The 25415-nt window shown below is 50.7% G+C and overlaps 1 protein-coding gene across 5 annotated transcripts in view; it reads right to left on the bottom strand.

The window, feature by feature from the left end:
• The window catches only part of Snx29 (sorting nexin 29), a 386701-nt gene that overhangs the window by 70949 nt on the left and 290337 nt on the right, over positions 1-25415 (bottom strand). For all 5 annotated transcript variants that reach the window (XM_048789519.1, XM_015490624.2, XM_048789518.1 and 2 more), the window contains one exon: positions 25303-25384. In XM_048789519.1, the coding sequence (XP_048645476.1) occupies positions 25303-25384 (82 nt within the window). The remainder of the gene's footprint in view (positions 1-25302; positions 25385-25415) is intronic.

Here is a 25415-nt window from a genome sequence, read left to right as displayed (position 1 = left end):
CTCTCTCACCTGATCCTGGCAGCCAGCCCCAGTGACTAGCCCAGGGTAGCAGAGCAGGAACCCATCATTCCAACCTGCCTCAGATCCAGCGAGGCCAGGTGAATTGATCAAGAGCATCATCACCACACAGTGGTTGCCTTGTGCAGGGAGCCCCAGGGTCATGGGTGACGGTGGCAGTCACCATGCCAGCCAGACTTCAGGGGCGCAAAGTCAGAGAACCCAGGGCTAAGAACACAGACCCTGATCCTGGGTGCAGCTGCCAGGAAGAACCATGTGCCGGGGAGGCACACACCTCCACACTGGCTCTTTTACACTACTCTGCAACTAATGTCCCAGGAACGTCTACGAGTGTTTGCAAAGGTGGAGGTCACCAAAGCCACACCCAGGGTCCCTCCAGCAGATTCTCAGAGTCTTTGCACATGCCCTCCTCCCACAGGCATCCCCAAGAGGTGATGGAGAGGGGCTGCTGCCTGGTTTACCTGGTTAAATGAAACCCTTGACGGTCTCCTTGCTGGCCATCAGCCTGATGAACCAAGTTGGAGAGAGAACTTGGAATTTTAAGATGCAAGCAGAAACGTGCTCCCCCCAAGTGCCTTTGTTCCCCACTGGGCCAACTCCAGGTGGGTCCTATCAGCTCCTTGTGCTGATCTGTCAGTGTTGGGGGGAGTTATGGGCAGGTAAACACACCCCTCTTGAGAATCAAGCACAAAAGTCAGGTGGAGACGAGAACCCTCCATCCTACTCAGGCCTAGGAAGGACAGACTGGTGCAAGGTCAGGCTCCTGCAATACAGAATGGTCACTGCCCTCCTGTGTTTATGTACAGTAATGTTGACATCAAAGACACCTAAGTGATGGTTCCCTTCTCTCTGGGACCCACAGGGCTACTTTTTATTTGTAACAGACATACCAAAGTGAAGAGCACTGGAGGGGCTCTGCAGGCACAAGGTCAGACCTGGAGGAGTCTCTGCACTAGCCTGTCCTTGAAGGTGAATGTGAACATGCTCACAGGTCTGGAGTGAACTGAGCCTGCCTGTCCCCTGCTCTCCTGGGGTCAGGTCAGCAAGGTGTGGTGTCAGATGCATGAAGCCAGGAAAGCCCCAGCTGCTCGGCAGGGCTGTTGTAGCAGGAACTGGCTTTGTATGGGTCATGGCAAGACCCAGCTGGAGGGGTGGGGGTGTTCCTGGGCACACTGCACTGGCCCAGAGAAAGGACACAAAAGAAAGGACAAAGCAGCCCCTAATGGTCCCCACCCCCGGCTCCCTGAGTCCTGCCCTTCCCTCACCCCAGGCCACCAAACTCCCTGCTCTGAAGTTCTAGGGTACAAGTTCCAGGACCCAGTTCTCTGACCTTAAGAGTTCACTGGAAGGCACTTCAAGTTTCTGGCAAACAGAAACAAAACTGCTACTGAGGGTTTGCTAGGCTGCAGGCGCTCTGGCCAACAATTCCTGTGATCTTATGAATCTGTTCCCAGAATTATCCCCATATTGCAGAAAAGGAAGCCGAGACCTAGAGAGGTCAAAAAAGTCACCTGAGGCCACATGGGAAAAGTTAGTGGGATGGGGCTGGAAACCAGGGTGCTCAACTCCAGAGCCCAGATTCTTGCTGCCCATTATGTCAACTGGAGTGGTAGGCTGCCCATAAGCCCAGGCCTAGGGCTGGGTCAGGGAACGTGTTGGGGAGGTAACTGCAAGGTTGACCACTGTGAGGGCCTCAGATTGGGGACAGGGCACACCAGCTGGTAGGTCAGCCAAGTAGAGAATGAGCCTTAGGCACATAGGAATGGAAGCAGATGAATTAGAGTCCACAGAAAGTGGGCCAGGGTGGCTACATTTTCTCTGGTTGGTTTTCTTAACACCTCTGGGCTCTGGGATTGTTTTCATAAAACACAAGAAAGCTGAAGAGGGCCTTTGCTTTCTGCGATGCTCATTATTTCCCTATTAGAAGACGCTCTAAAGGGCACATTCCAATTAGTAGACATTAAAGCAGAGGAAGGCTTGTTATGCAGGGTATTTGAAGACACTTCTCTCCCTTTTTCTTCTCTTTTTATTTCTTAACTGTCAAAAGCCACCCAGAACTGTGGCTAACCAACAGGTAGCGGATGTAATTACTCATATCAGGACAGACCTCCACAGGGGTCTGAAAGGAGCAGGGAGAGGTGCAACTCTCCAGAGGATGTGGTGGGTTTGGCCTGCTTGACATCAGCTACAGTTTGAGTCTGAATGTCCCCAGAAGCTTGTTCCCAGAGAGGCCACACTGGGAGGTGGTGGACCCATTGAGATGCATGGCCTTTGGGGAGGTTTAGATCATTGGGAACAGGCCTCAAAGGGGACATTGGGACTGTGAACTTTCTTCCCTCTCTTTCATTCCAGGCCAAGAGGTGAACGGCGTGCTCTGCCACACACTTCCGCCATGTTGTACTGCCCTGCCACAGGGTCAAAGGCAACGGGGTCAACTGATCATGACCTGAAGCCTCCAGAACCATGAGCAAAGATCAATTTTTCCTTTATAATTTGCTGATCATCTCAGGTGCTCTATTCCAGCGCCAAAGAACTGACTACTACAGTGCCCTGCATGCCCAGAAGCCCTCCCCGTTCGACATGGTTTCTGTCATGACAGCCACCTCCACCCACACCCTCCCACCATGAGAAGGCCCAGATCTGGCCAGTCACTGTCCCACAGGGCCAAGTCCAGGTGAAGGGAGTCCATCACAGCCTTCCCTGAGGTCAGCACATAGCAAGTCCTCTGCCGGCTGGCCCAGCTCAGCAGGGAAGTGGAGATGACACAGTGAGCTGCCGTGGCAGTCCTGCTTCCTGGGCCCCGCCACTGCTGTCCTGAGCGCCTCCAGGGTGTTCTTCCGGCCACACAAGCTCACGGTCCCTCTCCACCTACCCTCCGTTTAAGCTGGACATGTTTCTGGCATAGCACGTGAAGGGCTGGACTAAGATGGCCCTGGACTTAGACTGGACAGTAAGGGTCTGACCCAGGGCATGTCAGGGGTGAACTACAGCCGTGAGAACCGCCCGGCTGCTGCCTGTGCTCGCTGCCATTCCCTCTCAAGGGACACTCTGCTGCCCCCTCTTTCCTGATCACCCTTCCACCTGCCCAGGCACCCTCTGCAGGAGGCATGTCTTGGCTCAAGGCCCCAGGCCCACCCCAGCCTGAGCTGGGGCCTCAACCCCAGCCTGCTCCTGGCTGGAGCTGCTCCTCAACCCACCACCGAGTACTGTGCAGCAGTCACACAAAGAATGTGTCTGTTTCCCTCCAACCTCTAAGTTTCCCTAGGACAACAGACAAGTCTTAGACCAGAAAGATGCTCTAGTCCCTGCTGAACCTAGGAATGAGGAAAACTGAGACACTCAGCTGCCAATAAACCCAAGGTCATAATCCTGTCCCAAACAACAGAGAGGGGCCTTCCCTGAGGACCCACCCCAGGCAGCCTCTATCCAGTCATCAGGACCCTCCCTCTAAAACAGCGCTGCTCTGTCTCCTTCCCAGCGCTAGGTGCAGAACAGAACCACAGTGCTCCCTGCCCCGTGTGCACCCAGCCTCCACACTGGAGAGCATGCTTCTCGGAAGCAGGCATTTTTCTCTGCCAGGTGCATCTGTTGTCCCCAGGGCTCAGAAGGTGCTAGATACACTCTGCTGGTGGCCCAATGGAACATAGAATTGAGTGGTTGAAGGAATAGACAGACTTGCAGAAAATCTGGAACATAGAATTGAGTGGTTGAAGGAACAGACAGACTTGCAGAAAGAAGCTGGACAGCTGTCCCTCCCAAGTACTGCCTGACCTCCCGGTGCCAGCAAAGTGTGTGGGAGCAGCTCAGGGGACAGAGGCCACAAGAGTAGTATCCTTGAGTTCTTAACACCCTCAAGAGGAAAAGGGGTTTTACTTAATTGTTTCAATTCAGGTAGAAGACCTACACTTTACATAACAAAGATGGAACCCTTTTCTGGAACGTTTTTGCAAAATATCAACTTTTTAAAAAAATATATCTATATTTTTCAGTTGGACAAAATACCTTTATTTATTTTATGTGATGCTGAGGATTGAATCCAGTACCTGGATGTGCTAGGCGAGTATGCTACTACCACTGAGCCACAACCCCAGCCCCAAAAGGTCAACTTTTTTTTTGTTGTTGTTAAAAAGGGGCAATGAGTCCATTCACCTCTTCGTATGCTCCATCAGAGTTCAGTTTTTCCATGATGCCACAGAGCCGAGGGCATCAGTCATACACTGTGGATCAATAACTTCAACTTGAAAAAACGTTCCAGCCTCAAAGGAAACAGCACAAAGAAATCACAGTCTAATAAACCTGCCACTCTCCTCCTCACCAGCCCCATGGCTCAGCTGACCGGGCGATGTGCTCAGGTCTGCACTGACTCCACTTGCATCAGGGGTGCTGGCCACTCCTCCCACCATCCCCCTGGGCCTGGCTTCTCTCCTTTCTGGGCCCAGCAGCACACCTGGCCCCTTGCCTCACCTCCTTGCCCATCTCACTGACATTCAGGACTGGTTCACCTCTTCCTCTAGGAAGCAACTTTATCCCGCCACCACCACTCGCAAATGGAGTCTCTCCTCCTCCCCCAATGGCTCCAGCACAGAGCTCAGATACAAATAACAAGGATGATGAAACTCATAACAATGGCCATCGACACTGAGCATGAGCTGTCCTGCAGGCATGTGTACTACGTGCTCCAAGTGTGAAATGATTTTGATAATTTAAGTCTCATAACCACTTTACGAGCTTTGTACCACAATCTGCATTTTACAAATGAACAAACGGAGGACAGAAAAGTTAACTTCTCCAAGGCTGCAGATCTCTCAGGGAAGAGCTGAGATGTTAACTCAGGAAGGACAGATTCCACAGTATGTGTGTCTGATCCCACAGTCGAGGCTCTTGCATCTTCTGCTTGGGGCAGCACAGGGTATACCAACTGACAAAGCATCCCCTAGAGGTTGGGGACTCCACAGCCATTATTTGAAACTTCATAATGATCCTACAAGATGGGCGACACTGCCCTCGTGGTGTACATGAAGAAAGTATAGACCAAGCAGTTTAACACGGCGGTGGGGGGGGGGGGGTCAGCACTGGAATNCTGTGCTGCCCCAAGCAGAAGATGCAAGAGCCTCGACTTTGGGATCAGACACACATACTGTGGAATCTGTTTCTCCCCAAAGGCTAGGCTGTTTCCATGACATCACACGGCCACCCTCTCCTCACACCTATGCAGAAAAAGAATCAAAAATAGAGAACAGACCTGAAGGACAACACAGCTCCCGAAACTGTTTACGACAATGAGACTAAGAAAAATCCTAAATGTTGAACCAAAGGAACCATCAAAGAAACCATATCATTATCATATCACTATGTCACCCATACCCCGCAGAGGGCAATTTTGACATATGGGTGGAGCAACACGAGAAAAGATTCATGTCAAATTAAATAGGGCACAAAAGCTTGTAGATGATACCATCTAAAGAGAACATGCACAGAGGAAAACCAGGCAGATGTTAATTCCAATTGTATCTCTGCAGGTCACTTGTTTTTCCTGCTAACTTTCCTTTATTTTCCAAATCTTCTATAATGAGCATGACTATTTTAGCATGTGTAAAAGTTTTCTTTTCACTTTTCTTCCTTAAGAAATTGGCTGTTATCAGCCAGGGCCAAGCCCTCACTTATTTCCATCCTGGAAATGGACGCCACTGAGCTCTGATTAAGGGTAATTCAAGCCTTTCAAAAGTCCAAATTGTCTCTGTTGATTTTTTTGAGGCGAATAATTACGTTTTATACTAAACTTATTTGCAGCTCAAACACAGCTCAAAACCTTGTTTTGATTACTTGTTTAGGGAAAGAGTAACGTTAGAAAATGCCTAAGAATCATATTTGCATGATGGGTGATGAGGCAGGAAATTAAAGTTGGGGGAAAGAATTAAAAAAAAAAAAAAAAACCCTGAATATTCATCAGCATGGAATCTAAGGCCTCCCCTGAAGTCACGCTCAGACCCAGCGAAGCCTCCTCCTGCTGCAGTGGCCTCCAGGTCTCCAGAGGCAGGAGGCACTGCAGCCAGGGACAGGCTCTGGCTGGCCGCAGCCGAGCGTTCCCTCTGCTAGAAGGAGCCTGCCCTTGGGAGGGTTCTCGTTCCTCCTGCAGAGTCAGCTGGTGTTTTTCAAGGTCTCCCAGGCACGGGGTCAATTTGGGGAAGGCACACTGGTGCTCTGCGTCAACAGAGGCCAGCACAGAGAAGCCGGCTGAAAGTCATAAGGACAATGGCCACCTCCCCTTGCTGTGGCTTCCTCCCAGCTGGGCCCTGACTGACCGCAGGCACTGATGGTCCTGGCAGAGCCAGCCTGGTCCAGGTCACTCTTTCTTAATTAACCACTAATGATCAACTGGATACAGAACGACAAAGGAGCAATTCCCAGAGCTGAGGATCCTGTCCTCCCGTGAACTATGTTCTTGTTTGTTTCCCTGTTATTTGTCAAAAAGAAATGTCTGATTTTAGGATGAAGTGAGAAAATACAGAGGGGTCGGGGGAGAGAGAACACTATCTCACCATCCAGAGAAAGTCTTCCAGTTTTATTAGAGGTTGCAAACTGGCATTCCACACAGGTTAAAAAATCTAATTAGCTGCCAACATTTGAACATTCAAATCCAGGTTTCCATCAAAACAAGAAACAAAGCTGCAAGAGTGGGCAGAGTCTGAAATTCTGCCAAGCGGGCCCAAGGCCCGGGAGGCAGCTGGCCTGGTTCCCTTCCCATTAGGGCCCTACAGACCCGTGGGCTCACTACATTTGGTCTAGATCTTTCCATTTATTTTCCTATACTAACATACACATTTAAAGGGTTTTTGTTTTGTTTTGTAAGTATAAATTCTCATTAGTTTGCTTTTCTCCCACTTTGGTTCATTTAGTAAATAACTGAGCTGACATTTAAGATCCAATCATCCTTTTTAATGGCTGAATAACACACATCTTCCTGGATTTTTCTACGATGAGTAAGCACTGCTTCTTGAGATACACTATTTCATTTTCCACTAGACTGTCCACATTCCCTCCTTTGGGAAGACTGCACCTCTTGGCTCATCATTAAGCTCAATGTGTATCTTGTGAAAGTGACATGCATCACTTCCAAGCAGAGGTTGTCAGTGCCACATCATGGCTGCCATCTTCTCCCCTACCTTTTCCACAAGAGTGACATGCCCCAGCTGGGGCTGCCTCTTCACTTTGGAACCTGATCATGGCTGACCCATGATAAATATGTAGCATGAGCAGAAAGTAAATCCATAATAAACCTATAATTGTAAGCTACAGAGACTTAAAGATTATTTATCATAGCAGCATAACCTGGCCTATGCTGATATACTAAAGTATTAAGATAGCAAATAACTAAAGACACTAAATAAAATAATTTTAAAAGGTCTGGCCAATGGAATGCCTGCTGGTCCATTATAGGAGGGTCCAGGTTGGCACTATATAAAACATACCATGCTTCATGGCTAAGACAGAGATGGTTATTTGCATCACGGGGAAGGTGGGCAAGAGAGGAAGAAAGCAATTAAAAAGTCATAGCATATTAGTTTTCTAAGCAGAACTGGCCCAACTTTCCCAGGACTGAAATGGGACTGGGTGTCTCTGCCTCTTTCTCCATCCTCCTACCCTTCCATTTTTCCATCTTTTTTAAAATTGTCTGGTCAGTCAAATAGACTGGACTTTGCACCCGAATTAGTGTGCAGCAGGCTACGGTGCAACCAGGGTTCTTATCTTTCTTATTTCTGGGTGTCAAGATCAAAAAGATCACTGTCCTTTTGACTAAATCATCAACGTATGGTGATGATCCCGAGACACAGATCCTCGGGGCACCCTTATTCTGACGTCTGTTGAGCTGACCGATATCAACTGCTTCCATCTGCTATTGCTCTGTGGACCTGCCATACCTGGTTTCCACGTGCCTGGTGACCCATCTTCCTGCTCTCCCTAGCCCCGCATTTCCACCCAGAGCCCTGCTAGCCAAACAGCCACAGCCATGCCGCACCATGCCCCATGGGATGACCCCAGGGCACCTCCCACAGCTCGGATCAGTTGCACCTGCTTTTATGTTTGGATAAATGCAACCACTTGGCTGTGTTTTGTTTCTATCTGTTTCTTTATTGGCTTCTTTGGACTTAGGAGATTCATCCATACTGGCTGCATGTAGGTATAGATTTCCATTCTCCTTGCTGTCTGGGGTTCCACTGTGTGAAGGTACCCCAGTTTATTTATCTACTCTTCTATGGATAAGCATGCCACGGTTGTTACTGTGCGCTTATTTATATGGTTTGTAAATATTGATTTTTCTCCTGACTGTAACTTGATGGTGACAAGAACCTAGGCTACTCGCTCCTGTCATCCAATCCTCAACACGTGTCTGATCCACCAAGGGAGAGGAAAAGGTCCTGCTATCAGCATGCTTCACACGATGGGAACCCCACAATTACAAGACCTGTTCCAAAAATCAGGAGAATATAACTGATGAATTATTCCCTCTCACCCTTCAGGATTCATCAAGCCCCTGTGCTCTTAGTGATCACTGTCTTTTAATGCCAAAAATGATATTGAGATGTTATTAATATTAGTTTGCAGGGACCAGAAGTTTCTGGCTCCCTTATAGCGAGTGCCTTACCAAGACTAACTGCCCAGGGAAGGACCTAAGACAGGACAGTATCGTCTTCAGGTTACCGGCATATTTAAGAGAAAATACCTCTCTATTCAATTATCTCTTCAACTTGCCTGGTAAAATATGCACTGAAATAAAAAAATAAAACAGTCCTTTGTGCAAAATGGACCACAAGCTAATCACGGGGCCTCCCAGCCACAGAGTCAAGCCTTGGGCAGCCTGTGCTCCACTCTGAGGGCTCACGTGACCTCTGACGGAGATAAGCAAGAGAAAGTCACTGCACTGCCAGGTGGAGACAGACTGGCTTCTGGAGGCTGAACAGGACAACATCCTCTTTTTCAAACAATCGTTCCAGTCACACCTCTGAGACGAACTTGGACAGGAGTCTCCCCCAGGCAGAGCTGCGCCTTGGCCTGCTCGTTCATGTACTAAGTGTTACTGGCAGGTGGTGGTCAAGGCCCTGAGGGAGAGCAGACAGACAGCGCTCCTGGAAGCCAGAGTGCCCACAACACGTGAGTAAGCCCAGTACCACCTCACAGTGCCTCAGAATGTGACAACGGCTATCAAGACCGCTTTAGGGGTGGTCGGGACAAACTGGGGCCTGGAGGAGTCAGTCCTACAGATACTGGAAAAGACACATTGCAAGACGTGGGGCCACAGACAGCAGACCTGGACAACAGATACCACATCACTGCGCCTCCTGACCAACGCAGCTGCGGCCTCCTCTTCCAAGACTGGGCTAGTTCTGCCCACCAATGCCCTCCTGAGCCCCAGCCCTATGTGCGGGTCCATCTCTGCACCCCACAGGGTCTCTTGCCTAGTGCTTCCCCTGCTGTCCTGCAATTACCGATTTCAGCGCTTTCTCTCATCCAAGTCAGAATCTTAGGGAAGACAGTAATCACACCTTTCATACTATCTCCAGTGTTAAATCAAAGCCTGACACCACTGTCTAATCTCAATTTCATAGTTTTAATTAAGTTCTCTTATGCAAGATTCTAGCATTGGGGGAAACTGAGTGAAGGACACATGGGCTTTTTTTTTTTTTTGGTACCAGGGATTGAACCCATGGGTGCTTAACCACTGAGCCACATCCCCAGTCCTTTTTTGTATTTTATTTAAAGACAGGGTCTTTCTGAGTTGCTTAGGACCTCGCTAAGTTGAACAATCCTCCTGTCTCAGCCTCCCAAGATGCTGGAATTACGGGCATGTGCCACTGTGGCCAGCTCAGTACTGTTTTCAAAACATCTTGTGAAGTAAAACATAATACAGAACCCACTGGCAAATACAATAAATAAGGAAATGAATGAGCTGATAGGGAAGTAATACAAAATTTCACAGGATCTAAGACACCATCACCTGTAAGACTCATGCATATTTCAAAGATGTTAAGATTTGAAAATGATGCACATCTCCCAATCAAAAACAGCTGGGTGTCGTCACTTCTCCAGTGGTCTGGGGTGCCAGGGTGGTGAGCAGCTGGACACCCCCCACCCCCAACACACACACACCTGAGGGCGGGCCTGCTGCAGGACTCAGGCCTCCTGGTGGTGAGGGCGGTCAGGGTGTTTATTTGGATCCTCAAGGTAGAGCATGGCGTTGAGTAGAGATGGGTCCACATCAACTGCCACCTTCACTCACCATCACTGTTATCTCTGCTGTCATTGTCATCACACATGGCTGCCATCATTAGTTCCTACTGTCTCGTCCTTCTTAAGGCAGCTCAGTTAAGAAAGAGGCGGCATTTCCCTCCTGAAAACTGGAAGGCTGCCAGACCTAGGGCTATAGCTCAGCTCTGCTGCTTACCAGCCGTGTTACTTTGGCACGTTACTGCACCCCTCTGATCTCAGCTTACCCATCTGTAAACAGAGATGAAAATACTTCTCATGAGGTGGTGGCAAGAAATCAGAGCTACCTGTATGAAGGGCTCAGCATGCTTCCTACTACCAGGCCATGCACCTGTTTCCCTGTCCTTTCCTTATAAATATATGAATGCAAAAGTGGGCGAGGAAAGGCAGACTAGTAAAGTGACAGTCACTATGCAGCTAAGCTAGCTGCCAAGAGCAGCCCATTTGCCTTCAACTTCCTCTGGTAACTGAGGCATTCAGAGCTGTTGCCCTCTATACCTGCCTCCCATCCTCCGGCCACAGTGGATCAGCAGCATCCTCCCCAGAGTGGAGGCCCCTCAGCCCCATCCCTACCGCTGTGCTCTAGAGCCAGAACCGTCCCTCAGGACAGCAAATGACACATTTCCACCCTCCTCTCTCAGCCACCACGCGGCTGCCAACTCAGCTGCCCTTCCAGCTCCAGAAAGCTGGAGCAGTCTCTCGGGTCTCTCTGCCCAGAAGCCCGGTGAGAAGTGGGGTTCACAGACTCCCTGGTCAAGGCTGCAGCGGCCCAAGGAGATGATCCCTCGAGGTTGGACCGGGAGGCCGCTCTGTACCGGGAAGAGGGCAGAGAAGCGCCGCGCCCAGCACAGCCCAACCTGTGCACCGCAGGACCAGAGCCCGCTTCCCAGTGCCCCACCCCTGGGCTCGTCCCGGATTCCTTCCCCCAGAACAGAGAGTTGGGGGGAGGCCCACAGGGACGGGGACGCAGAGGCTCCAACACCACATACTCAGAAAGTTCCCCCAAGCTGGGGAGGCACTACTCCCCACCACACAGGATGGCTTCTCTAAACCCAGAAATACAAGAGTCGCCATTCCCGTGCTGCGGCTTGGGGAAGGCGGTCACCGCGTGTGCCTGAGCCGCAGGAGCTGATGTCTCTCTCTCGCTGCATCCCTGGACCCTAGGACCAGCAGTGGCTGAGCGGCAGCAGCCCTGCAGTGGGGCCCCGGCCCAGAGCTGCAGCCTCCAGCCCAGGCTTTCCAGCTTCAGTGAGCTCCAAGAGCAAGGGACAGGCAGGCACTGGTGTTCAAGGTTACATCAACTGTCCCCAGGGCTGCCAGGCCACCATGTTTCTGAGCACTTAATGACCACACCCCACCTACACCCGTTAACTTCTTGGGCACACGTGGGTGTCTGAGGGGGCACACGCTATGGCAGCTCCACTTACTGGGTCCTTCCCACTCAACGAGCAGCTGAGTGCTATGCTAGGTGCTCCAGAGGCACCTCCAGCGGAACGCTCACGCAACCCGTGGGAAGTAGCATCCCCATTGTAGAGATGACAACATTGTGTCTTTAGCACAATGACAGAAATTGTCACTGAAGGACATCTAGCCACCAAGTGAACTAAGTGGCAGACCCACGATTTAAATTCAGGCTTCTCACGTGCACATCTGAATCACAATCTCACGCGCCCAGAGACCCTGGCACACGTTCCCGCTCTGGTACATCACCTGCTCCCCTCCCGGGGCAGCTCTACGTGTGTAAACCATCCCGAGGCCTTGATCATGACAAGCTAGGTAAGTGAGTGGGTGACTGGACCCACGGAGAGAGGAACAGGTGGACACCCAGACTCCTCTGCAAGGCCTTCAACCACCCAGCGCCTGGAGCCCCAGGCCTCACCTCCCCTCGCTCCGCTCTCGTCGCAGTGGCTCCTCTAGAACACCATCTACCACAAGGCTGCACTTTGTCCCCTCTGCCTGCAAATTCCTCTTCTATTCAGTTAACTCTAAATCATTTGGGAGGGAGCAGATGTCTTCAGAGCATCCCATCCTTACCCCTAGTCTAACTGGGCCCAGGCTGACAGAGATCTGGGATCCTGTCCGTATTGCTTCCAGAGCAGTCTGTGAAGATGTGCTTGTTTGTATACCATTTCTACCTCAGTGTGTGGAATCCTTCTTCTCTGATAAGATATGGGCTTCAATGGGAAGGGAGAAAGATGCTGCTGCTGCTGCTGCTGCTGCTGCTCATTGCTGTGCTCCTGGGATCCCCCCTTCAGTGGCTCACCCACTGGCAAAGTTAAGTTCAGTCTAATACCTGACGCCCCAAACCCTCTCGCTGATCCTGAGCTCACTCCCAGATATCCCAGTTGTTGCAGCAGGTGCGGACTCCAGGGTCTTGAGAAGGTAAGGACATTATGGGAATGTCTGGGGATCACAGCTGGATGCAAGGCCCCCTAACCATGGAGCTCTAGAGAAACCAGTCACCCTGGGACCACAAGACAGCAAGATGCCTGAAGCAGGTGAGCCTTTCAATCAGGGCTGGGCCAATTACAAGCAAAGAAGAAAACGGGAAGAACCAGTGAGGAGACTGAGGCAGGACCGAAGCTGAACCTCAAGGAGGAGGGTTTGGTAGGGGCTGGGAGAAAAGTTGAGAATCCATCCAAAGACAGAACTGTAATGAGATGGATGCACTGGGCTACACGAGGGTGGGAGAATCGGAGTTGGGAAGATAAAGTCAAGACAGCCAATCTGGGTCCCTGCACTAGAACATCCACCCACTCACCCAGCCAGCTTACCTGCTCTGGGTCCTAGGGTGGCAGTGTTCACAGTGGTGAGCAAAACTGACACACAGCTGTGCCTTGGTGGAGCTGGCCTTTTACTAGGTGAACAGAGGGTCATTGTGAATAGCACCTCCTAAGTTTGCCAGTCACAGCCTCCATGAGGTGCACACTAAAGGTCCCCAGGCTGAGGAGGTAAACATGGGAGTCATGAGATGACAACTCATGAAAACCCGGGTCCCCCGATTTTGAGCCACCTTGGCAGGGAGTGTGAGTTCTGCTGTGTGCCTACCTCTCTGGGATGCCCGAGCATGGGGGTAAGTTTTTGTCTCTAGGCCAAGTCTGCTGGCAACTAAGAGCCCAGACAGAGCTCCTCCAAGGTATGCAAGGAAGCAGGGGGGTAGTCAGCATCTCTGTGTCCCCACTTTTAATGCTGTGATTGTACACTCGGTGAAGACAGAGAGGGGCCGAGGTTCATTTTCAAGATCTGAGAGTCAACACATTTTTCATGAACTTATACACTTGGAAAGGGACCTCAGAGGTTGATTAGTCCCTTCTGCAAGGAACAAAGGTCACCTGTGGTTGAAAGAGAACATCGAACATCCACAAAGACGATTTACCTGCTTCCAGATCTTGGAATAGCAGGTGCCCAGGTCGATATTTGATGAGATCATCCTGCCTCTGAACAGCTCTCCTATATTAAGCAGCCAGTGACCAAGATTAGTCTCTACCATTTACAATTATATCCCCAGGACCTAGCCCACGACAGGATGGCGAGGTGACCAGATGGAAAGATAGGCAGACAGATGAAAAGACAGAGGGACAGGCTGGTAGACAGATGAGCCAAACTTGTTTGTGCCCACTTTCCGTCCACTGGCCTTCGTTCTGTCCTCTAGAGACTGTTGGACTTTGGGTAGGAAGACAAGTGGTGGCACTTTTGAGCTATGCATGTGACCTTAGGTGAGTTATTTACTACACATTCTGAACATCTCTTTTTCCACCTCTAAGATGGAAAGATGCCCACAAAATGCCAGGTTCTTGAGATAATGAAACCTGCCTAGCACAGCAGCAGCTCAGCCAAGCAACCCCTTTCTCCCAAAGATTGTGGAGCTCAGAAAACAAGAGAACAAAGAATAAATCTCACAAACTTCAAAGATGAGCAAGAGTTGAAACACTCAATAGGATTCCTGTTCAAAGAACTCCTACAAATCAGCACGAAAGCACTGAACCATACAATAGAACAGGGAAAGGACATTAATGGGAAATTACAAATAAAAATAAAAATGGTGAATGAAAACATAGACATGTGCCCAATCTCCATAAGTAACGACGAAAACATAAATTCACAAGTCAATGAAATGCAATTTTTCTCTCTATTGGATGGGGAAGATGTAGAAAATGGATAATACCCCATGTCAGCAGGACACGAGGACAGACCACTGTGCTGCCTTGCTGATGTGATTGAAAACTGGTTCAGTCTTTTGGGAGAGCAATTTTTCTGGGCCCATGAAAATACGAAATGCACATTCTACCTGAACATGTCCACCCTGAGCATTTCCCCTAGAGCCCTGCCTATGGTGTATACAAAGAGGTCTGCACAAGGACAAGACTGACAGTTTTGTTTGCAGGGGTCAAGAAATGAAAACCATCAACCATCCCTCATGCTGAATGTTCACATAAACCATGGGTCCTTCTCACCAGGAAGCACTCAGCAGGAGGTAAGAGCAAGGAAGAGGGAGGTATACCTAACAAGGAGGAAAGCATGTGCCATATGATCTAATTTGTGCCCCAACATTCAGAGGTCTAGGGAGAGAAAGGGTTTCCATGCAGAGAAGGTATTGCCCCCTGGAGACCTTTGGCAACGTGTGGAGATGCCCTGGATTCCCACTAGCAAGGAGAGTGTGGTGGAGAGATGCATAAATGTCACCACCACTTTGGGCTGGGGAGCTGCCAGCAGCCCACAGGCATCAGGAGATGAGTGCTTTGGTGGCCTATCCAAGGACGGCTCTTTTGCTGGTAAGAGCATCCTCAGTGCCCACTGAGCTGCAGCTCTAGGAGGGGGATGCCCTGAAGGCCTCACACCACCCACACACTACGGTCAAGGTCTCCCGCATGGCCCAGACTGTCCAAGCCAGTCAGACTCAATTCCAGGACCGTCTCAGCTGTAGGCGAGAAAGAGGCCTTTTCCACTGGAGATAGCTGAGGCCAGGAGACGTCTGGAGTTTCCCACCAACATCTACCACTACAGCCTGGCTGTGAACACAGCCAACTTTAAAGACACAGGAGACAGAGTCCCGAATTTGTGCTCCTCCAAATCATGCTACCCCTCTGGTCTTTTCCATTAGGTCAGTGAATGTCAGCGTGAGGAGGGTTCCCTTCTGCCATCCAGGCACACCTCAGGAGTCAACGTCTTGGTTAGAACACCAGGGTGTCAGCCAGCTTCCAACACTTCTGACGTAAGGAGCCCTGAATGTGAACGGGGTGAGACGCAGGCACATCCTGCTTGAAAGGATGTGGGACTGCTCAGAGTCCAACCCTACAACCAGCCCTGAGCCAAACTGCAGCTCCAAGCAAACCTGCCCACGAGGGAACAAGCACAGGAGGGAACCGCACGGGCCAGCCCTACTTGCTACAGCCCAGGGGCTCTGGCTGTGGGTATTCTGGATCAGGCCATTACTTGCTATGGGGCTGCCCTGAGCACTGCCCATGCTCTAGATGCCGGTGGCACCTCATCCCCTAATCACCCCCAGTCTAGTGGGGTGACATCAGACAGGCTTAGGCAGGTTTGTAATTACCACTCCTGGGGAAGCAGACATCCAACGTGACTCTGCACAGGTGGCCCCAACTTAGTCCCCAGCATAGAACTGACACCAAGCACGTGGAGAACCTCAGAAATGGGACAGAAACAGATGTAGATGACCATGCCCAGAAACTCCAAGATACAACCTGGAAAACTGTCCCCTCCCCTTCTCACTGACTCCACTCTAAAACAACTTTTTTTGAGGAAAAAACCAAGGTCAATACCAATGCCCTCCATCTGAGACTAATTTCCTTTTCCCATCAAGTTAATGTAGAGGATATTGGCATATGGATTTATGAGCAATTGATTTTTTAAAAAGATATTTAAAGTTATTATTGTATCAAGAATAAAAATATTGCTAACCAATTAACAGTGATTTTAGATCTGTACCAGAACAATAACTGTCATTAAAAAGTCCCAGGTAAGGGCTGGGGATGTGGCTCAAGCGGTAGCGTGCTTGCCTGGCATGCCTGTGGCCCGAGTTCGATCCTCAGCACCACATACAAGCAAAGATGTTGTATCTGCCGAAAACTAAAAAATAAATATTAAAATTCTCTCTCTCTTTAAAAAAAAAATTAAAAAAAAAAAAAGTCCCAGGTAAGGGGCTGGGCTTGTAGCTTGGTGGTAGAGTACTCGCCTTGCCTGTGGAAGGCACTAGGTTCGATCCTCAGCACCACATAAAAATAAAGGCATTGTATCCACCTACAACTAAAAAAAAAAAAAGTCACAGGAGTGAGCAGGCAATAATGCCAGGGAATGTTTGCCCACCATGCAGGGATCTGCCAGTTTCAACCAATTCCCATAGGCAGGCAGGCTCGGGCTGTCACATCTGCACGTGGCTCCGGCTTCCAGGAGAAAAAAAGTGACCCTCATGCTTCAGGTAGTCCTTTCCCTTACCAGAAGCTAAGAAAAGAAAGTCTGCAGCCAAATAGGAAGAGCCAGCCATGCGAGGAAGGCATCCCACTAGCCAGGGAAAAAAGACTCAGCCTCTTGCAGCCTGCTCCCGAAAAACAGGCACGTGGGGAGTCAGGAGTTTGTTGAATGAGTAAGTGACGGGCAATGACCCCATGCTCCTGGGCTGTACTTGTCCTGTGCCCTGGGCACTTGAAGGGATGTCTGAGAAAAGCCAGGAGGACTAAGCTCTTTAAGGAGGGACTGTGGCAGGCTTTCTGGGGAAGAATGAGGGGGCACACCCTCTCCACCCTGGGCTTCTAGTCTCCCCGCAGGCTGCTGCAAAGGGGCAGCTTCAGTCTTACAAAATGGAGGACAGGAGAACCAGAGCTGTCCCCATACTCTCTCTGGCAGCTGTCCTGAGCCTGGCTGCCTGGCAGGTGACAGTTGTGAGAAGAAGGGAACATCTGGCCTCACTCGTAGAGGAAGCCTAGCTCCTCAGAGAAGCGGCACTGGGAAGGTGGCCTGTCACATCCTCTGCCCCAGATCTCCCTCGGCAGGAGAAGCCATCTGCCTGGGTCCTAACCAAGCCTCCTTACCCAGCCTTGTCTCCCTCCCTGGACAAGCGAGACCCTGTCCTGGGAGGTCGGACATCTCATGCTTCTGCCCAGTCACCAGGCCAGACAGGAAGGCTGATGGCCGCAAGTGCTGGGCTGCAGCGTACCAAACACAAATACCAGACTTCCCGCCCGGAGCCCTTGGGGCTGAATTAGGTCCACTTTGAAATTTAAAAAACCGTCTATTCTTCTTGGACAGAGGGTCAAAGAAAATAGAAGCCTGAACTTCCCGAGTAATTACAGCCTGATGCAATGTACTGTAAGATGCTGTGTATGGGTACAAAACTCCAGAGACTGGCAGGGGACCCCATGATCGCGACTCTGGGACAGGCCTGCTGAGCTAACAGGGAAGACCATCTGGGCTACTGCAGGGGTCCTGCTTGCTCCCCACCTTCAGGAAGCTGAGGTGCCTCCGGCCTGCAGAAGGGCCAGCTCGTGCACACTGGCACAGCTGCTGCCAGCCTGGGGCTCCCCGACATCTGTCCCCACAGCACAGAGGCAGGCAGGAACCCTGGCTGCCCCCACCCCATGTTCAACAAGACCGAACCACCTCAAGCCACCGAAAAACAACGAGCCAGACAGGGACTTCAGGCGGCGGGGCAGCAAGGACCAGCAAACAAGAGAAAGATGAGAGGAGACCAGAGCCCGCTGGCTGCGACAGGGACCCGGAGAGAGAAGCTGCTGGAGGGAGGCAGATTAATTAACAAGTCACTCTGGGCTTTTCCTCTCCAGTGGTGGAGGGGTGACAGGACACCGTCACCCCTGGGGAGGCCCCACTCCAGCCATGATAAACGAAATGTGGTGAACACAAGACGCCTCCGATGCCGTCTCACGTTTCGCCCGTATTTAGAACAGTGGCCACCGCCATATAAGAGCAGGACACAAAGTGTCCCCTTGAAGCCGCCGGATGAAGGAAGAGGCCCCGGGCAGTGGTGCCGGCACCTAGCTGCCTGGCACCTGTGCCAGTGCAGGTGCTGCCCACATCTGCACTTACGGCCCAGGGCTGCCTCTGCGGCACGGAGAGCGACTCTAACCCACTGCACTGCCTCGGAGGAGCTCCTGCCTCCCTTCCTCTTATTCCTCAGCCTCCTCGAGGGAGGGATGGGAAGAGTTGGGCAGGGGGCTGGGCAGACTCTGTCCCATTTGGGGGTCACTAGGCTGGAGCTGTGGTGGGAAGCAATGGCGCTGGAGCTCAGGGGCCCCCAAGCCCACCCCACTGCACTGGAGGAGACTGAGGCTGGAGGGGGCACAGTCTGGACAAGATATGGGGGGTGGGGGGGAGGAGGAAGTCTAGAGTCCCTGTGCAAGGCTCGTTCCTGGGCCATGTGGTTGGACACCTGGAGATAGAGGCTCTGCCTGTCGGCTGCTTACAAAGTCCACATCACTTTCTCAAATTTCCAATCACTGAGCACAGCTTTCAAAACACGCACACACAAAACATGCCCACGCAAGCAGAGGTGAGCACCACGCTTTCTTCAAACTCCTCTGCTCTGTGACTTCAAATCTTTAAGCCTGAAAGAGTCTCCACTCCATCAATTTCTCACATTCCCAGGGACCCATCAATTCCACACTCTGGTCTTTGCACCTTTCTCTGCTGTGAGAATATTAGCTTGTCACCAGGATCAGCTGCCCATGATAGCTGTGACAATGAGCGATGGGTCAATAACAAGGTGGGCAGAGGCCCTGGTTGGATAATGGGAACAGCCCGGTCCCAGGGAAAGGCACTCTCCCGGCGGATGGCTCTGTGGTGGGTGGCAAGCTTCCTGGAGGCAGCAAAGACAGCTACAAGGCAGGAACCTGGGCGTGACCCAGAGGAAGTCATGCGCCCATGGTGTCACCCGGCTTCACCTGCCACATGGGGATGGTAACAACAGCACTCGACTCACAAGTAGTGAGAAGGGTGAAATGGCAAGGGACGTCAAGGTGCCATGGAGAGCTGCTGGCTGCCCAGGGCCAGTTCCCCCTGCGCAGCCTCCTCGGAACCCCTTGCAGCCTCTGCCCTGGTCTGCTGCTGTCTGCTGCTGGAGCTCCCGTCTCCTTGCCAGCCCCCAGGTCCCCTGAGGGCCCACAACTGTGGAGCCAATGTGGAGTTTGGATAAAGCAGAGGCTAACTCGAGGTTCTGGACACAGGAGCGTGCCCAGAGACATTCAATAAACGGGGAAACTGTTCTCATGCCACTTCTAGGTTTTCCCGAATCAGCAGTCAAGTGGTTACTAGATCTGAGGCAATGCTCACACAGAAGCCACGTGCCACACACTGTGCTCAGCACCTCAAAGGCTGTCACATGTTGTTACATCCACAATGCAAGGTGATCATGCTCTGTCCTTCCCACTGTCTCTCTTTCTGCAGACAGATGTCACTTTACTCAGTAGCATCTGCCAGGAGAGGTCCCAGTCTTCCTCCAGACTGAGGTCTGCAAGGGCAAGGTCAAAGCCAGGTCTGGGTCGCCACTGGCTCTACAGACTTTAGGCACATGCCTGGCATACAGCAGGCCCTCATATCAGCTTGCTCGCATGAACAAAGGCATTAGACTGTGAAATAAAATATGACATTCTTTCTGTTGGGAAAGGCAAAAGCAGCACAGAGAATAATGGCAGCACCTATGTTCAGGGGAGGGAGAGACTTTGATGTCTTCTCCTTTTTGTTTTGACCCGTGTTGGGCTCTCCCAGGAGCCCTGAGCAGTGCAAGAACAGTGGGGGCTGATGTGCTGCAATCCTGAGAGACTGTGGTGCTTGGCTGTGTGAGACACAAAGCCTTGAAGACGACAGTAAGAACCAAGGCAGACGCTCCTGTGGCTACACAGGCATGCACAGGCGCCAAGCTGGCTGGAAAGAAACTCAGACCCAGACAGCCCATGTCTGCCTCAGTCCACAGCCGGCTCTCTACCTTGCAGTCTACCTTGCACACAACAGACGCAACAGGGAGGCCCAGGTGTGAAGAGGCAGCTGCCGCAGCCTTAGAACTGGTCCTTCCCCCCAGATCTCGGCTGGTACCTGCCGGGCCAGAGGCTTCTCACAGCCCGCAGTAGTGCAGCTGTGGCTGCAGTTTCTACATGTGACCCAAATGTTTCATTTTTCTGTGAGCAAGGAATCCCACCTCTCTGTGGAACTCCACACCAGACACACAGACAGAGGCTTGGGTGAAAGACGAGGAGGACGGAAAGACGACTGGAGAAACCCAAAGCCTGAAGTCCAAGGACATGACCATCCTCTGAACCATGGGCACCCCGCACAGCCCACCAAGGCTGTGGTCCATTATTAATAGGAAAGGTAACAGATCTTTCTGCACCACACTGACCAAGGCCAGTGTTTCTGGCAGCTAAATGCAAAGGCTGAAATTAATTCCACACAGAAGACGAACTCCAGCTGCACTTATGCTAACCATACTTTTCAAAGGGAAAGACCTGAGGGCCCAGGGAATGAGTGTACTGAGGTATTACTCCACACCAATTCAGTGGCTGTAATATTTGCTGAAGAAATAAATAGGGGGGCTGTTGGAAAGTCCAAGATGCCTTTACAAACACTTCAGTTGGATATTAACACAGACCTCAAACTTGCTTGGAAGTCAGGGTATTTGGAAAATAAGAGCAAATATTTGTAAAGGTATAAGCTAGAAATTTATTAATTGCAAATTTAACTGTCACTTAGAAGTGACAGAAAAGCAAGCCATTTCTGTGTATTCGGAGAGAGAGGAGGAGCAAGCCTGAGCAAGACGAGCTGGTAGGCTGCGTTTTGCTTTCTTTTCCATTTCACTGGTTGCTGCCCCGCAATCTGACTAGGGCTTGTGCCTGCTAGCAGCCAAACACTAGCTGTCCCAGCGCAGAAGAAATGGGCGAGAACTCAGAACTGGCAACGCCCACTATCAATGCTACTTTTGTTCTGAAATTTGGTCAAGTGCTGCCACTGCTCACTTCTAGCGGGGGCTGGCACACACGTTGTCCCGGAGGACACAGAGCACAAGCCTTTCTTACAGAGTCACGCTTGCCCCAGGCGGCACACTATGCTCCTTACCAGGACCCTTCCTACTGAACGTATCTCCAGGGCTCTTCCACAACACGGGCTGGGAGAGCTCAGCAATCCCAGGATGAGGGTGCGCACCGCGTTTCCTCCGTGTTTAGGAGTACAGTTTCTAAGCCATCCCTCCAGGCGGGCTTCCAGGACCTGACGTGGCTCAAGCGAGATCCTGAGGGAGCGTCCCTGAGCACATCTATGGCCAAAGTCTTCATGGAGGACCAACCCTGCTTTGATACCTTTCGAGAGAAAACTGCCTCGGCCTGGCTCTGGGACTCAGAGGGTTGGATGGATGTGTCCGTGCACCGCAGACACAGTGGTTCCACAGGAAGGTCCAGGTGTGGCTGCAGGTGTGCCCTCCACCTTCTGTTTAGAATGAGGGCCACTGTCCCAGCCGTTTCTAGAATTTTTTTTTTTTTTTGTACTGGGGATTGAACTCAGGGGTGCTTTACAACTGAGCCACATCCCAGCCAGTTTTATTATTTTAGGTTGATAAAGGGTCTCAACTAAGTTGCTCAAGGCCTCTCAATTAAGTTACTGAGACTGGCTTTGAACTCGTGATCCTCCTGCCTCTGCCTCCCAAGCTGCTAGGATTAACAGCCATGTGCTGCCGTGCCCGGCTGTTTCTAGGATTTTTAAAAAGCTTGATCTATCCCTCAGACAGTAACTCACAAGCTCTGCCAACCAGTCAGAAATTGCTATTTGGACTAAAAATCAAAAAGATCACTGGACAAGAAACTTCTCTGTGCCTTTGTTTCCTCATCCGTGAGATGGGGATAATGAGAGCTTCTCACCTTGCAGGGTTGCTGTGGACGGAATGAGCGCTATTTTACAACACATACATGAAGCAGCAGAGGTGGCTACGACTTGCAGCTATTATTTTTATTATTAGTCTTTAATCACATTCTAGTTATTCTTTCCTGTCTCGATTTTTTTGCTGTTTTCACTATTGTTTATTTAGTATTTTTCTTTAAGCTGACTCATTTCCTTTCTGCCTAAAATTTATTTTAAAAAGAACATCACCATGGCAAATGGGAAAACAGACTTGTGTCATAACCAGAAGGCAAATATAAAAATAAATACAACAAAAGCAAAGCAACATAAACTCAAGCCTACTCTGGCCACAAGCACTGACCCCCAGCCTGCCTGGGGACCCTAAGATGAAAGGGTCAGGGCGCAAAGCAGAGCCCATCTCCTCCAGGCACATGGATGCTGCAGTGCTGCTGCGGGGGAAGGGCCTCTCCCTGCAGGTCTGAGGGCCCCCAGAACCTTCTGTGCAGGCGCCATGTTCTAGGTCTCGCTGTCCAGCACACACATGTATTAAATGTCTGAAACATGGTTTGTGTGACCAAGGAACCGAATGCCTCGATTCAGTCTGCTTTAGTTAGTTTAGACCTCAACACTCACACATGGCCAGTGACTGTCCCCTGAGGAAGCTGCACAGCCAGGCTCTCCACACCATACACGTCCAGTTGGGGGCTAAGCCCTTAGTCTCCTTCTAGGGAGGTCTTGTGAAATTAGGCAGTGATTTGTCATGGAAAGGTAACAGGTTTATTTAGCAAATTTTTTATTATTGCTTAATCAAAAGTCCTAGGTAGACATTGCTTTTAGCGCTCTTTCTGAGGAGCTAACATTTTATCACCAGCACTGGAATTATCCAAACAGCCATGTTTCCATTTTTCACACTGGCTGCCAGGAAGCTCTCAGGAAATTTAAAATTCCATAAGAACCACTGTGTTGGATCCCGTGATAAATAGACAGACTTTCCACTTGCCTTCTAAGCTCTCTTAGATATTTGTTCCTTCTCTTTTTTTCATCCTTTTATGTATGTTTTTTTTTCTAGAAATTATCTCAAATCTTTTGAAATTAAATGGCATGCATTTTTTTTAAATCCTAAAACAAATAATTTCCAATGGTGCCAGGATTTAAAGGAGTCCTCTGCTAGCTAGTATCAGTTATATAAAAAACGCTGTGCAAAATCATCTGAAATGCTTCCAAACATGCTCCGATTTTGCTCCTGAGGCACCAAGCAGACATCGTTAGCTAAAAAGAGAACAATGTGTGCAAGAGGTGCTGTTGGGCCTGCTCCAGCCTCAGGACAGGCTTCCTGAGCCGGGGGCGTGGGCTTAAGCTGCTCTGGGTGATGAGGGAGCTGCCGAAATCTGGGCCACAGCCTGGTGTGCCGGCTGAGCCATGCCCTGGAGAGCTCTGGAAACAGTGAAGGGGGGAGAGAGTGGCTTTAAGGCCACTGTGGCCACTGTGGGAACAGTCTCCCAGGCAACAGTAGATTTGCTGTGCCCATCTCACTTCCTAGCTGACTTTCAGAAGCTAAAATCTCTAGATCACTTCATGGGATGGGGACAGGGGAGGGGGGGTATAAAAGGTCAGGGAAACCTCTCAAGTGGTGGCACATTTTAATTTTGCTCTAAGATAAAACTGCCTCCTTCACCAGGCAACACCTCCCAGCATTCCAATGACTGCAAAGCAGAACTTGAAGGTCACTCAAATGACCCACTTTGGGTGGGTTTTTTATTTTGTTTTTGTTTCTTTTGCTTTGGGATAAGAAGAGGATATTTGCAAGTCTGTCATATCTGGTTCTCTTTTTAAACCAGAGCTGAGAGCATGTCATCAACACTCAGGCTCTCCCAGTACATATGAAAAGTGCACTGTCGCCCAGATGAATGTGTAAACTAAAATGACTTTCTTGTGCCAGACTCCAGCTCATTGTCTCTGAGATTCTAATATGCACAAGTCATGCTTATATCTGAGACCAAACAGGGCAAACGTCTGAGAAGGCAGGAAATGAAGCACCTCTTCCTAATCTCACAGCAGTTTCACAAGATAAGTGCTGCCACTTCTACTTAGAGACAAACAAGTTTTACCTAAGGTCACAGGACTTAAGCCAGGGCTCCTATTTGCAACTTCAGGGTCCCTTTTCACCATCCTGCTTCCCTGGAGAGAGGTCAATCCCTGCTAAGAAAAATGGCAACCCCGCCCAGGTTTCTACAGAGCTCAGGGGAGTCAGAACTTCACTTTATGAAATCACTGATTTAAGAGGGGAGCGGAAGCAGGAAGCGGCTCAAGAGCGGCGCTGAAACGAGCAGTTCCAGAATCAGCAGACACGAGAAGCTATTGTCAGGGTTCAGGGTAAGAAAAAAGTCTGGAAGTAGACAGGGCTCAGAGGGGCATCAGGAAATCAGAGCAAGGAGGAAAACGGGGTTCTCCTGACTGCAAAGTCACCGCCAAAGCAGACAAGGGTCTGCAGACCTAGAAACCCAAGCATCTCCTAGAGAGGCCACCTCTACTGCAGGGAAGCAGAGATGTCCACAATCTGAGCTTGTCAAGTCTCCCTTGCCCCTTCTGTTGAAGACAGTGGCCTGGTTTTCCTCTGGGCCACCACCTCTCCCCTTTCTCAGACATGAGGTCAAGGTCAGTCCCAGCATCAGCCACAGTACACGAGCGAAACTGGGCCAGCCAGGAAAGTCTACCACCCAACCCCAAGGTTCAGGAATGGACCTGAGATCCCAGACAGACCAGCGAGCTGAGGCCCAGGACCCCGCCAAAGCCTGGGGCTGCTGGGAACTCCCATCAGCCGCAGAGACCCAGCCATGCTGGCTGCGCAACAGGAAGAGGAGGCAGCAACAGGCTCCTGACCCCAGGCCAAGCATGCCTGAGGCCGGACCTAGCCCAGGACTTGTCACCACCACACCAGCCAACAGATCCCCACGTCTGCTCAAGCAGCCTGAGCTCAGTTCAGCAGCTGTTACCCTGGGAGACTCAACTGGCACTAGGCTCTCCCCTACTCCTCCTCATGGACAAAGGGCCACACACACCTCCTCAGGGCGGCTGGAGGGCTGTGGCCTCCTTCCTACTACAGCACCCCAGCCCCAAGGGGGCTCAGCACCTGGTTAACAAACAGGGCTGGCGTTAGAACCCCGAGCTCACCTGATACACGTGGAATGCATTCGCTGCCTTGCCGCGGAGGAACACCGACGGGATCCAGACGTTGATCAGCGCCCGGTTAGATCTGACCAAGAGAAATCACACTGTCACTTACA

This window comes from Marmota marmota, unplaced genomic scaffold (assembly GCF_001458135.2).
Source record: "Marmota marmota marmota unplaced genomic scaffold, marMar, whole genome shotgun sequence".
NCBI classification, from domain to species: domain Eukaryota; kingdom Metazoa; phylum Chordata; class Mammalia; order Rodentia; family Sciuridae; genus Marmota; species Marmota marmota.
This window is presented reverse-complemented; position numbering and strand designations above follow the sequence as displayed.